This window comes from Stenella coeruleoalba (genome assembly GCF_951394435.1).
Source record: "Stenella coeruleoalba genome assembly, chromosome: 20".
NCBI lineage: Eukaryota > Metazoa > Chordata > Mammalia > Artiodactyla > Delphinidae > Stenella > Stenella coeruleoalba.
The window spans coordinates 28,697,115-28,712,789 of NC_137166.1; the positions used below are offsets into that span (position 1 = coordinate 28,697,115).

Below are 15,675 nucleotides of genomic sequence, written 5' to 3' on the forward strand. Positions count from 1 at the left end.
ATATAGAATTGCAAATAGCCCCAAATAACCAAAACATATAAAAAAAGAAAAAGTTGGAAGATGCACCATTTCCCAATTTCAACTTACTACAAAGCTACAGTAATCAAAACAGCATAGTACTGGAATAAAGATAGACATATAGACCAATGGAACAGAATTGAGAGTCCAGAAATAAACTCAAACGTCTATGGCCAAATGATTTTGTCAAGGATGCCAAGACCATTCAATGGGGAAAAAAAGAGATTCTTCAACAGATGGTGCTGGGACAACTGCACAGCCACAAGCAAAATAATGAAGTTGGACCCTTACCCTCACTTCATGTACAAAATTTAACTCAAAATGGATCAATGACCTAAATGTAAGAGCTAACACCATAAAACTATTAGAAAAAAACTATCATGACCCCAGATTTGGCAATGGATTTAGATTGGACACTGAAAGTATGACTTACCAAAGAAAGAATAGGTAAACCGGATTTCATTAAAAATTTAAAACGTGTGCATCAGAGGACATTACCAAGAAAAAAGTGAAAGGACTTTATAGAATGGGAGAAAATATTCACAAATCATACATCTGATAAGGGTTTAGTAACCAGAATACATAAAGAACTCTCTTACAACTCATCAACAGAAAGACAACCCAATTAAAATAGGATAATTTGGCTTGAATAAATATTCTCCAAAGATGATACACAAATGGTCAAAAAGCATGTGAAAAAATGATCAGCATTATTGGTCATTAAAGAAATGCAAATCAAAACCACAATGAGAGACCATTTTACACCTCAGGATGGCTATTATCTAGTGTAAAATGTAAAATGGTGTACTCGCTATGGAAAACCGTATGATGGTTCCTCAAAAAATTAAACATAGAATTACCATATGATCCAGCAATTCCACCTCTGGGTATATACCCAAAAGAATTGAAAGCAGGGTCTTGAAAAGAAATTTGTACACCCACGTTCGCAGCAGTATTATTCACGATAGCCATAAGATAGAAACCACCCAAGTGTCCATCAACAGAGGAATGGATAAACAAAATGTGATATATACACACAATGGAATAGTTTTCAGCTTTAGAAAGGAATGAAATTCTGACACATGCTACAACATGGATGGACCTTGAAGACATCATACTAAGTGAAACAGCCAGACATAAAAGGACAAATATTGTACGATGTGCTACTGTGTGAGAGCAGTCAAATTCATAGAGACAGAAAATAGAATGTAGCTGCCAAGGGCTGGGGAGAAGGGGAGATTGAGGAGTTAGTGTTATATGGGTACAGAGTTTCAGTTTCAGAAGATGAAAAAGTTCTGGAAATGGATGGTGGTGAAGGTTGTACAACAATGTGAATGTATTTAACGCCACTGAACTGCACACTTTAAAATGGTTTAAAAAAATGGTTAAAAGCTAAATTTTATGTTACGTATTTTACGTTATGTATGTATTTTTTTACCACAATGAAAGCATAACATTTGAGAATTATCATTTTAAAAAACCCACCATAGGGCTTCCCTGGTGGCACAGTAGTTAAGAATCCACCTGCCAATGCAAGGGACACAGGTTCGAGCCCTGGTCCAGGAAGATCCCACATACCGCGGAGCAACAAAGCCCGTGAGCCACAACTACCGACGCTTGCGCGTCTAGAGCCCGTGCTCCACAAGAGAAGCCACCGCAATGAGAAGCCCACGCACCACAACGAAGAGAAGCTCCCAATCGCCGTAACTACAGAAAGCCCACGCGCAGCAACGAAGACCCAACGCAGCCAAAAATAAATTAATTAATTAAAAAAAATAAATAAAAAACCCACCATAATGAAACACCACTTCCTACCAACTAGGTTGGCTATAATAAGAAAAACAGAAATACATATTGGTGAGGATGTGAAGAAATTGGAACCTTCGTACATTGTTGATGGGATATAAAATGGTGCAGCTGCTGTGGCTAAGTCTGGTGGTTCTTCAAGAAGTTAAACATAGAATTACCCTGTGACTCAGCAATTCCACTCCTAAGTATATACCTAAAAGAAAATCAGGTACTCAAACGGATACCCGTTCACAAATGTTTATAGCAGCATTATTTGCAATAGCTAAAAAGTGGAAATAACCCAAATGTCCATCAATGGAAGAATGGATAAACAAATTGTTTATTATTTTAAAAAATTTAAATTCAGCCATAAAAAGAAATGAAGTACTGATACATGCTACAACTTGGATGACTTTGAAAACTCTATGCTCAGTAAAAGAAGCCAGTCACAAAAAAGTCACATATTATATGATTTCCTTCAAATGAACTGTCCAGAAGAGGCAAATCCACAGAGACAGAAAGCAGATTAGTGACTGCCAGGTAACACGGGGAGGGAGGAGTGGGTAGTGACTTACTTTAACGACCATGAGGTACTACTCTGGAGTGATGAAAAGGTTTCGAAACTAGAGAAGAGCGGCGGCCTGCACCACACTGTGACTGCACGAAATGCCACTGAATTGTATACTTTAAGATGGTTAATTGTCATGTGAATTTTGCCTCAACCAAAAACATTAAATCCTAAAATTAATCTAATCATGTGATTAAAAACATTTCTTCTGGGGTGAAATACACTTTCTTTTGAGTTAGTCTTCCAAACTGTCCCCAAGCTCCTTAGGAACTACCTGAAAGTTTTTTCAGAAATGTGTGTGAATTCTCTGGTCTTCCAACCTCATCAATCAGCACCACTACCCATCCAATCGCACAGCGGCAAAACTAGGAGAATCCCCAACGCCTCATATTCCTCGTTTTCTCACAGCCAATCTAGCACCACGTGCTTCCTAATCCTTCTCACGTCTGTCCATCCTCCTCCAGCTCCACTTCCACCACACCAATCCACACTCCTCTCAGCACATACCCGAACCACTGCAGCCCTTACTAACTAGTCCCCCTGATCTTTTCAAAATGCATCCCTGACCCCGAGCCCCCACTTTAACCCCGTCAAGTGGCCCTCAAGCCCTTGCAGGGTCGCTCATGCCTGCTTCTCCTGCCTCAGCAAACACCACTCCTCCTCTGACCTTCTGAGCTCCAGCCACATGGGTTCTCTTTAATTCCTTGGATACGCCACACTCCCTCCTGCTACAAACATGTTCCCTCTGTCTCAACTGCTCTTCCACCTGATCCCTTCTTCTGCTGACTTAACTCCTACTCATCATCAAGTCACTTTCTCCAGGTGGGAGTCAGGTTCCTTTGTTACAAGCTCTCAAGGACCACGTTCCTTTTCTTTAGAGCACTTATCTCAATTCATCATTACATGCTCATCAACGCGTGTGGTTAATTCATGTCAGTCTCCTCCATTAGGCTGAAAGCTTCCTGAAATCAAAGACCACATCTGTCATTTTAATTTAATTCCCCAGAACCCAACACAGCACCCAGCACATTAAAAAAGAAAGAAAGAAAGAAAGAAATGTGTTGAGTTACTGATACTCCAGCTCCAAAGTCCTTGTAATATTAAAAAGGAGAAGAAAAACTATTTGGGAATACAAAATAAGGAAAGGAAGATTAAAGATGTAAAGATTATAACTTTCTCAATATGCAAAATTGACCACAGATACAAAAGGCCAAAAGATACCTCAAAGTCCATCAACACCAAAAACATCCAATCTATAAACAGAATGATCTAGGTTAGACAGACACAGTTCCTGTGAGATCTCTAAAAATGAATAATATAAGGCAGTGAGGACTGCAACAGAGACAACAGGATTCTGTGAGAACAGAACAGCCTGTACCACACACAGATCTAGTCCAGTCATGAAGGTTTGCAGAAGATCCCATTTTCTAATTCCTGATAACACAGTCACAGTTCTGGACTGCTTAGTGCTTCTCATCTGATCCCCTTCTCAGCACACTTCCCTGGTGTTTTTTTATGTTGCCTTAGGGCATGTGCAAAATGCAAAGATATATATTCTCACCAGGGTAAGAATAGGGAATAAGCTGTTAGAAAGCAAGGATCCCCCCACCCCTTTAAGTCTTACAGGCGTATTTGCTATATCTCAGAACTTAAATGGAGAAGGAATATGAAGATAGCTAACACACCCAGAAACTAAGATGGCAACCTGTGAGTGGGGAACAGTCCTGCCGTGTAGGGAAGAGGCTGAGGAATAAGGAAGACACACCCAGGCTCCCCATCCCACTCAGTACCAGCACCACGGCCAGTCTGAGGGAACGTCCCCACTCCTTGGCTAAGGCTGGTCTTAAGCCCCAGCACAAAAAGCACCCACATGCCCCTGGACAGAACACCAGTCCCATGTGACCCTTTGCAAAGCTCCTACTTGTGGAAAAGATGTCCACAGGGCAGCTTCCTCGCAGCCTGCATGGAGTCCCAGCAGATGGCACAGTCATCGTTATTGACAGCCAGCTCCTCTGGAGTTGCAACCGCAAACCTGCAAAAAACAAAGTGCAACTGGCAGGGATCTCCATCAATTCCACGCACAAATACCGAGCACCACTTACTTCATAGACTTCACCTTTAACAGCACAGTTACAGAGGAATCGTGTTCAGTAAAAATTCTCCACCCACGAAAAACACTACACCTGCATTCTCTTCATAGCCCACCAAAGAGCAAGAAATCTATACACAGAAACTGACTCTGTCTTAACAATGGCTCCTGTTAGTGATGACTTAAGCGAACATTTCTGGATAAATCAGAGGAGTTAAGGCCCCTCAGAGAGCCAAACTGTTCCCTTGGACACAAAAAGGATACCCATTCATCTCACACTTTCAGGCTTGGTTTAGCCTCAGGATGGCAAGTGAGTACCTCCTCCACTGAGGTTAAGAGTATGAGAGAGAGTATGTGTGTGTGAGCACGCATGCGTAAGGAAGAAAAAGGGCAGAAGCCAAAGGAAACATCCATTTAATAATAATGATGATAAAAATAATGATGTAATAAAAGAACCTAATCTTTACTGAGCACGTACTATGTACCCAGTACTGTTCTAAGTAATATTACTTTCATTATCCCATTGAATCCTCCCAACAGTTCCAGGAAGAAGGTTCTGCTCTCATCCCTAGACTTAAGCAACTGAGGCACAGGGAGGTAAGTAAATTGCCCAAAATCACACGGCAACTAAGTGGGGCTTCAAACCCAGGCAGTCTGACTCCAGAGCCTATACTCTTCACCATTCCGTTAACAGTTTACAAAAGCAGGTTCTCGTATAATCTGGGATCTATTATTATTAAAGATCTCAAATGAGTCAACATGAGCAACGTCAACTTGTGCTTACTTACCTGGCTTCCATGTTTCCAACCACTCGCAAATAGTTCTTGTGCCGGCGGATTCGACGTTGTACCTCATGAAACAGGTAACGCAGCTGCATAAAGATGACCAAGCTGGCCATGGATAACCAGATGTTGCCAAATAACTTAACAAGAGGGAAAGAGAATAAAATATACAATAAAAGTGAATGTGAACTTGCTACTGCTGAGAGTGAGGTATGCAACAGAAGCTCTGAATTGTGGGCGAAGGTGAACTGGAGCAGTCATTCAGAAAGCAAATGCGCATATTTCTCTCACTACCCTGAACAATGTACAAGCTCTTTGGCCTAGTCATTCCATCAACAGCAATCTTTCCTGAGGAACTAATCAGAAATTTTAAAGTTTTATGAAAATGATGCCCCTCCATGCAATTATAAAACAGAAAATTAGGAAATGGACACAATGCCCAGTAGGGGAATAATTATACTGTAAACTCATATAATGTAACATTACATACTCATTATATTTATTATAAAATATAATTATATCCTATTATTATATTTTATATATAACATTTTGAAGATTAATTACATGGGAAAATAATATTTAAGTGAAAAAGGATAAAAGTACTTTAAAAAAATATGTGACAAAAAAAGGTATGCAAAGATGTGAAGTAGCAAACAACAATACAATCTAAATATTCTATTATGGGAGCAGGCTGTTCAATGGCTGGGGGTGGGGGAATAGGAGGAAGGTGGTCAAAAGGTACAAACTTCCAGTTATAAGATAAATACATAGTGGGGATAGACGTACAACATGATGACTATAGTTTTAACAGTGCTGTATGGTATATTCCAATTAAATCATCGCACCTCTATGCCGTGGAAGTTTTATCTTAAAGGTATTAAAATGATTTAGAAGAATTTTGTTGCTAGCGCTTCCCTGGTGGCGCAGTGGTTGAGAGTCCGCCTGCCAATGCAGGGGACATGGGTTTGTGCCCCGGTCCGGGAAGATCCCACATGCCGTGCAGCGGCTGGGCCCGTGAGCCATGGCCGCTGAGCCTGCGCGTCCAGAGCCTGTACTCCGCAACAGGAGAGGCCACAACAGTGAGAGGCCCGCGTACCGCAAAAAAAAAAAAAAAGAATTGTTGCTAGCATAGGAAGATGTACATAATATACTAGCTACAAAAAGCCAAAACTATATGCCCAATACACAATCTCCATTGATGAATGTATAGATTTGAATATATAAAGAAGCAATAAACACAACAAAATGTCAACAGTTATCTCTGGATATTTGTTTGGGGGGGGCCTTTTTTTTTTTAAAGTATGTTTTGAAAGTTACTTTTATTTTAATTTTTTTAAATTTTTTATTTTTTTGCGGAATACGGGCCTCTCACTGTTGCGGCCTCTCCCGTTGCGGAGCACAGGCTCCGGAGGCGCAGGCCCAACGGCCATGGCTCACGGGCGCAGCTGCTCCGCGGCATGTGGGATCTTCCCACACCAGGGCACGAACCCGTGTTCCCTGCATCGGCAGGCGGACTCTCAACCACTGCGCCACCAGGGAAGCCCTGAAAGTTACTTTTAAAAAGTAGACTTATAGAAATGCTCTACGTTTAACCCCAAAATTTTTAAATTCTACTTTGATAGGCTTACAATTTAAATAAATTGCCCACCAAATATGTTGATTCTCGCCATTCACAGATCACTGAAGTGCTAAACCAATGAAGCAGGTTTTCAGCATGGTGATTTCTTGCACACCAAAGTAAAATGTAAACAATGAAGTAGGAGGAATTAAGAATAAAGACTTTGTTTTTAATTACAAAGATAGAAAATTTATGAATCCATGAAGTAGCTAACACTGTGGGAATTCCCTTTACCACCTACAAAGTAACTATTAAATATCAGAAGCCACAGAAACTATGAGGAGAGGAATTCCCTTAATTTCATGCTAAAAGCATTATCTACTGACTTGGTCAGCAGAGTCACCTACGTCTCCTACACAGCAAATACCTCCTGAGCTGGGCACCAAACTCATTCCACACTGCTTTATACCTGTTGGCCAGAAAAAAAAAAAAAAAAAGGGAAAAAAAGGGAGGGAAACAGCTGCATTGTTTTTACAGTCTTTAAGTGGGTCATCCACAAATGTTTCACCTGTTAAATGCTGTACTAAACAGGGTTCCTGATTCTAAAAAACTTGGCTGTCTGTTAGAGCTCCCTCTGGGAAACTTACCAACATGTGAATATGATGCATGAGGTCCAGGGACAACAGAGTGAGCTCCATGACAAAATCTGTGTAATAGACATACGTTCCCTTTCCTTCCCACGTTCCTTCGTGGTTGAGGTCCCAGAGGTGAATTACATATCTGCAGTGAATAGAGAAGAATCATGTTAACGATTTACTGTTACAATTGAATTTGTTTTAAACATGATATACTACAGTCACATTTTTATAAATTTTTTATATGCTGTATCTTAAAATCAACTGTATGAGTAGACCTCCATCACCACCCTCCCAAATGTCTACTCACCGTAAAATCACATGAGCAGTCCTCACTGTCACAAGAAGAGACTATGTAAAAAAAAAGAGAGATTTTTTTTCTTTTTAGTAAAATTTAGGATTGCTCAGACCAAATTTACTTTTACAAAGTGATAAAAGTTCTCAGTTCAATTAAAAATCAGGTTGGGGGGCTTCCCTGGTGGCACAGTGGTTGAGAGTCTGCCTGCTAATGCAGGGGACAAGGGTTCAAGCCCTGGTCTGGGAGGATCCCACGTGCCGCGGAGCAACTAGGCCTGTGAGCCACAACTACTGAGCCTGAGTGTCTAGAGCCTGTACTCCGCAACATGAGAGGCCGCGATAGTGAGAGGCCCACGCACCGTGATGAAGAGTGGCCCCTGCTTGCCACAAGTAGAGAAAGCCCTCGCACAGAAATGAAGACCCAACACAGCAAAAATAAATAAATAAATTAATAAACTCCTACTCCCAACATCTTCTTTAAAAAAAAAAAACATCAGGTTGGATGTTGGGGACTTGAAGGAGGGTAGTCACAAGGTACCAGTTATAAGATAAATAAGTCCTGGGGATGTAATGTACAACATGATGACTCTAGTTAACCGTGCTGTATGGTATAATTCAAAGTTGTGAAGAGAGTAAATCCTAAGAGTTTCCATCACAGGGTAAAAAACATTTTTGGGGGTATGAATATGCGATGATACTTATCATGGTAATCATTTCACAACAAATGTAAGTCAAGTCATTACGCTGTACACCTTAAACTTATACAGTGCTGTATGTCAATTATATCTCATTAAAACTGAAAGAAAAAAAAAAGCAAGTTACCGACCATTTTATTTCATGTGCTTCAAATTTCCATGGAATATTTTCATGACCTAGAAACAACTTATATTGAGCATTTTCCTGTTAATAGGTGGCAACCAATTACACCTGTCCATCTCCTGGGCATGCCTTCTACAATCTTGAGGTCACTGAGTTTGACAATCACTTATATTTTATACTGCATTAAGTCACCATAATTGATTATCCTAAGAGGGTGTCTGAATACTTGGTGACCCTATACCCAAGGTACAGCTTAGGTACTACTATCCTAGATATGAATCCCTGCTCTCTATATAATGCTTTCTGCACCCCCTTCACCCACGCAGAAGAAAACAGATGAAGGAAATCAATAACAAAATAAGACCCTCATAGTATTCTGTATTAAAGAAACTGATACTAAGAAAAATTTCTTCTTAATCTAGCAGAATAAAACTGTTAACATTCTTTACGTTTGAGATCAGGAAACTCCCGTTTACAAATGGAAAATATTTTACATAGAAGAGAAACACTATAAACATAAAAATATGATTTAGTTCAAAATATCAAATCTGTAACATAAATTATCTTAAAAAAATTGATGAGCTAAAATTAAAATATGCCCTATGATCCAACAGACCTATTTCAAATGTCTTTAATTTTAGGTATACCTTTTTTCAAACTTTGGCCTAATACTAATTAAAAGTTAGAGAAACAAAAAAGGAAAACCCAGTATCATTCAAATGGTGATTTATAGTAAAATATATCTAAAGCAAACTAATTAACGTCAGAGTAAATAAAATTTTAAACATATTTTTTTACATGTGTATACCTTTCACATACAGAAAGTATTCAACTAGGATTGCAAATGTTTTTATTAAGTACTTAAATGTTCTTTCCTTATTTTTCTTACACTACTATATTATACTCTGAAATGAATGCTATTAAGCAAAATAAATTTTAACCCTATTCTAACAATTCCCAATTAGTAGTTCAAACTCAGTATTTTGATATTAGCTATCTACTGATATTGATATTAGATATCTATTATTTCATTTTTTCCATTAATAATAGCAATTATGGACAAGATAAAAGTACTTTGCCTTTGGCCTGAGGAAAAAAGCAAATATAGCCACTGAATATAAAGAACATACAAAAAAATTTGATTTCTATTGAACAGAAATTAGTATTTTCAGAAAGGGTTTAAAAGTAAATTTTAAAATATACATGAATATCTCAGATTATTCTTTCAAAACAATGAATACAGTTTGCATATATATTGTATTATTCTATAAAATCTTAATTTATGGCCTATCTGAAATAACCAATTACAGGGTATTTCCTTACTAATTGTTACCAATCATCGTTTACAATATCTCAAGGAGAAAACTCTTCCCACTTGGAAGTCACAGAACTTGGATTGTGCTACTTTTGCCACTTTGGAACTTTAAGCAATTCACTTCACCCTCCATGCCCGTTTCCCCATTAATAAACAGGAATAATAAAATGAGTCAATATATGTAAGGTATTTAGAACAATCCCCAGCATATAGTAAGCACTATATAAATGTCGGCAAAAATAATTACAGTTGACCCTTGGGCAATATGGGAGTTCATCCCCATATGATTTATAGTCAGGCCTCCGTATCCAGTTCCTTTGCATCTGTGGATTCAACCAACCAGGGACCATGTAGTACTGTAGAATTTACTACTGAAAAATATCCATGTGTAAGTGGACCCACAAAGTTCAAACTCACGTTGTTCAAGGGTCAACTGTACTTTTTATTATGTTGTAGCAAGGATTACGTGAAATAACATATGTAAAAGCAATCAGTACCAATACCCAACCCCAAACGAAGGAACTCAAAAAATGCTTGTTAAAATGAAGACCAGATATCCACCGTGGGTGAAAATAATCTGTCAATAATCCTCTAGCTTCCTTGAAAACACATAGGAACATAATCAGAGCAAAAGCCCGTCTCTGCATCTTACCTCTGCAGCCATGAAAGCCAATGTGTGCATCCCATGGGTGTAGCCTGTGACACAACAGACAACTGCTAATCCACAGCAGGAAAGCAGCATAGCAATCAGTAGAGACAGAACTCGACCATGGCTACTCATCGGTGTGGTGGGAGAAAAGGAAAGCTAAAAATGCAAAACAGGAGAAGGAAGCTCACTCTTCAGCATGGCAGTGTTAATTAAACCTGACTAAGCATGGCAGTGTTAATTAAACTCAAGGTTAACCTTGGTGTCTTTGCTTGGAGGTCTGTGCGTAGCCGCACAGCCAAATGGAAGCCGAAAAGTATCCCATTACCAGATGGTCAAAATTCTCCAACCAACCTAAATATGAGTATGAGCTGATATTTTGAGATCTTTATCATTTAATTTATGGAATATACATTATGTTTGCATCTCAAATTCTCAAGAATCCTCCTACCAGTGGGATTATAAACCTCTAGAAACAATTTGCCAAAGGAATGTAATTCTCTCTTCTGGCTTCAACAGGACTCAACTTCAACAGGGCAGCACCACATTCTGTTGTGTTCTTTCACAATTTTGTTCTAGCCCTAATCCCTCAAAGTCACTTGGGAGGACATTCCTAGCCCGTTCACGGCTAGGACAACTGAAGCGTAATCCAGGTGCAGACTGACTACTACCATAATGCTATGTTAACAGTATACAGCTTGGCAAGGAAGGCCTGGAGCTGTGACTCCTGAGCAGGAAGGTGTAGATACCAAACCAGTCGGGGAGGTCAGAAGCGCCTGTCCATGGCCTGGGATGGGGGCTGAATTATGAAACAGCTGAAGGCTTTGGAACTGAGATTAACTCACACAGACGTGCAAGGACCACCATGGTCCATGAGGACTGGGTAAAGAAAGGGGCAAGCAGGGTTGTGGAGTGGGTTTAATGGAGGGGCAGGATTGTAGGCGTCCATTTACTGGGGATCCACGAGATTAGTTCGGGACTACTAACAAATGAAGATTCACCCACACAACTCTGAAGCCAACAGGCAGATCTTGTACCCAGACAGAAAAGGTTCACTTCTCCAGGGACCAAGGAAGCCAAGAGAGCTAATTCAGCCCTGGCCCAGGGTGGAAACAATGCAAGCTAGTCAGAAAGAAGGGCTCCAAGAACCAGAGTAAGAAGGGGGAAAATGGAAGGAGATTAGAACAGAAAACGTCTGGAAGAGACCAGCTTTTTTTCAGTTTATATATTAAAGTTTCCTTGCACTGTGATCAAAACAGTTTGTGTAGGTGATTTGACCTCACGGGGGCTGTAATGCAACACTACTGGGGAGGGGAAGGAAACCTCCCTAGGGGACACTGCTCCTGCATTCCTTGGCTGCTGCAGAAAGTTCCTCAAGAAACAGGTAGGAGGTACCTGATCCAGGAGCCTTCCCTGGGAGAGCTATCCTGCACATGTGTGTCACGGCTCATTCACATTACACAATTCAGACCTGGCAAATGTGTGCCTAAGCAGGAAAAGAGCTTGGCTAAAAACTTACATATTCAAACCGGTCCTTGCAGAGCTGAACCATCAGATGCAGAAATACCAGTCCAGCAAACCAGAGGCACCACATGACCACTTCTTCCACTGTCTGGACATTCAGCACACCAAAAATGAAAATGAACTTGTAGAAAATGAAATTCCAAAACTTGTCTTTGAGGTGCTAAAAAGAAAAATATTTATAAAGGTGATTACCATTATACCTAACCCATTCAAGGAGAAGGTAACATAACAAAAGCTGGCTTCTAAGGAGAAAATAGTCTATTCTCAGCTTTCTAACACTTGTCCACAAGAAAATATCCATAGAAGGCAAAGAAAAAATGAGCCCTCTGAAGAATAAAGGGAAGCCACCTAGAAAGTAATCTATAGATTTAGGATTGACTTCCTTAGTTATGAAATTTTAGCCATTAAAAGGGGAGTGATATTAGTTTAGTACCTTATGTATTAATAATACATATACTTCTAACACAAAATAAAAAAGAATGGTGAGAGCTACAAGTATCATTTTTAATACTTCTACTCTCTAGATTTTTAAAACAAACAAAAGAAAAAGACTGGACATTCTTCTTCCATTTTTTTTTTCAAACATCCTTCAGATTCAAAAATAACATATGCTCATTTGCCAGCCATAATCAATAATGTATGAAAAAGTACAAAGAAAATTAAAACAAAAATGATGCCTTAACATTTTTATGCATTTTTCTTCCTAAATGTAAAACATTGATTTTGTATACTTTTATTTCACTTACATTGTGAGAACCTTACCAGTGCCAATGAATACTGTCTGAATAAGACCACTTTAGTGGTTACACATGGACACCGAAATGTTTTTTTCACCATTCAGAAAATGTTACAATGATTATCTTTGTACAAGTTTCTATTTTTTCAGCATTACAGAATCAAAGCTTACGGATATTGTTATGGTTTCTAATAAGTAACATCCATCTGATTTCCAAAGAAGTTATATAAATGTACACTCCCACAGAAGTATATCTGCTTCACTGTACTCTTTCTTACACTGAGGATGTCCAGTTTTAAAAATCTTTACTATCCTGAAAAAAAGGGCAATGAGGGGCGTCTAGCCAACAGATATTAAAAGATACCTCAAGCCATCTGTGGGAGTGGTGGCAACTGAGTGCAGAGGATAAGGATGAAAATATGGCTCCTAAGTATATTTTTATGTATAGTTTTGAACCATGTGAATGTTTCACAAATTCAAAAACTTAGAAAGAAAAGCAAAATTGAATAAAAACAGAAATAATTGAACCTACATGTGGAACATATTGATAATGTGACTATTTAAAGATAAGAGTTATTTTGAGAACTTTAAAACACTGTACTCTAAATGTACACCCTTTGTTCAGAGAACAAAATGAACTAGGAATCCTTGGTGAATGTCTGTTTCCAGATCTGGGGCAGGAAAGCATGAAGTGAACCTAGAACATTTTGTGTCCTGGTTCTGAACCTTCACTCCACCATCTATCTGCTGTGTGGCTTTGGGCAAGTTACTTACAATCCCCAGGCTTTGGTTTCCCCATCTATAAGATGGGTCTTATAACAACAGCGTATATCTCATAAAATAGCTGGGGTAACTCAGTAAGTTAATATATGTACGGTGCTTAGATAAGTGCCATAGTAGGCATTAAGTGCATTTAAAAAATTCTTTGTTCTACACTGCCACTTAACTGTTGAATATTTGTCCAATTTTAGGTACTCAATGTCTTTGCCTCTAGCATTACTCTATTTCTTCAAGTTTAAGCACCCAGAGAGTAAACCCATGTCAATTCTGTAGCATTCTAACCCAAAACGGTGCTTAAGGGCTTCCCTGGTGATGCAGTGGTTGAGAGTCCACCTGCCAATGCAGGAGACACGGGTTCGTGCCCCAGTCCGGGAAGATCCCATGTGCCGCGGAGCGGCTGGGCCCGTGAGCCGTGGCCGCTGAGCCTGCGCGTCCGGAGCCTGTGCTCCACAACGGGAGAGGCCACAACAGTGAGAGGCCCGCGTACCGCCAAAAAAAAAAAAAACAAAACGGCGCTTAATAAATGCTACTGGATGACACTGGTCAAAAAACTGCCATCACTGAACAACATGAAAGACGTGATCTATACTGAAAAAACTGAAAGTAGAGTTGAGTGACAAATGTGCCCATTATGATTACCTCCAGGTATTTGAAAAATCTCTATAATACTCCAAGGTTATGTTTTCTGTAAATTTTGAACTGATATTTAACATTTTAGGAAAAAGAAAGCAGTATGTAAGGCCCACTGGTGCCAGATCAATCCACCAGCAATTAGGTTGCTTGCCTGGCCTGACCAATTTCTGGCCCACAAGTCAAAAGTTTTTCTTGAAAACGAAAGAAGCATCAAAAAAAAGCTTCTGTATCCTACCAAAAAACCCTCTACGTTCTACTGATCCCATCTGGGAGACCTCTGGAGTCGATATTTTGGAGAAAGTACTAAATACTCACTAATGAAAAATTTCTGGGAAAACAAAGAGTCCTGCCCTTAATAGCATCCAAGGGCTCAATCACACAGTAAATGCATTTCAACTCTAAACTAGGACCTCAGCTGATTTAATAACAAGAGATTTGGGTTGAAAAGGATACGTAAGGGGTGAGGCCACTGTTGTACTTTTAATGTAGTAGGTTCCTGTGTCTTACCACTGGGATAAGATAAAGTACAATATAGTTCTGTTTCTATGTTATTGTTTTAAAGGCCAGTTCTAAATTCTTACTTTAAAACACACTATTCTACACTCCATCCACTAAAATCCTCGGGGAACTGCCAATCTGTACAGTATGCTTGTGACATTAATTCTTTAATGAAAGCACCTCTTGCTCATACATGCATTCTGAGAGTAATGTTCAAATGTCAGACTATCTCACCTGAACGCTGCTTGTAGAATGATGAATCTTAATACACTTTTCCAAAGGGAAAACACAAAATCTCTCAGTAAATTCCTTTGGAAAAGAACCCATATTCTAAAGAATGATATATACAATTACTCAAACTAAAACAAGTCTGAGATTCTTTTAAAACTACTTCATAAAATTCATGAGGAAATAGCTATAAAGAACAATATTGGGACAACTTGGATACATTAAATATGGATTGTGGGCTATATAAAGTATTTCATCAATGCTGAATTTCCTGATTTTGATCACTGTGCTATGGTTACATAAGAAAATGTCCTTGCTCTTAGGAAACACATATTAAAGCACTTGAGGTTAAAGGGGTGTGATGTCCCCAGTTTACTCTCAAAAGGATCACAAAAAATATGTATATATAAATAAAAGGCAACTGTTAGAGTAAATGGGGAAAAATGTTAATAACTCTGAATCTGGATGAAGTCTATATAGGAGTTCTTCATATTATTTGTACAACTCTTCTGTAAGTTTGAAATTATACCAAAATTTTTTTTCTTTAATCTGGTCACAAGAATGCATCCTTGCTATCTGGACTTACCTGTCTTTCGCTCACTCGAAGAGGGCCAAACACAATACACTGGATTAGCTTAGCCACCAACATCAAAACACAGCAAGCAGTATTTACTAGAACCTGTACACAAACCAAAGAAAGGAAGTTTATTTCCAGTTGAAAAATAAAAGCAGCTCTAAAAATTTTATATTAGGAATTCAGC

General features: G+C 39.0%; 1 protein-coding gene across 1 annotated transcript in view; it reads right to left on the reverse strand.

Annotated features, from left to right (window-relative positions):
• Positions 1 to 15,675, reverse strand: part of AMFR (autocrine motility factor receptor) — a 41,168-nt gene that overhangs the window by 17,509 nt on the left and 7,984 nt on the right. Inside the window, exons 2-8 of the mRNA XM_079906252.1 lie at positions 15,501 to 15,593; positions 12,035 to 12,199; positions 10,522 to 10,674; positions 7,749 to 7,789; positions 7,451 to 7,583; positions 5,252 to 5,385; positions 4,296 to 4,406 (exon numbers count right to left, since the gene is read on the reverse strand). Coding sequence (XP_079762378.1) covers positions 4,296 to 4,406; positions 5,252 to 5,385; positions 7,451 to 7,583; positions 7,749 to 7,789; positions 10,522 to 10,674; positions 12,035 to 12,199; positions 15,501 to 15,593 — 830 coding nt within the window. The remainder of the gene's footprint in view (positions 1 to 4,295; positions 4,407 to 5,251; positions 5,386 to 7,450; positions 7,584 to 7,748; positions 7,790 to 10,521; positions 10,675 to 12,034; positions 12,200 to 15,500; positions 15,594 to 15,675) is intronic.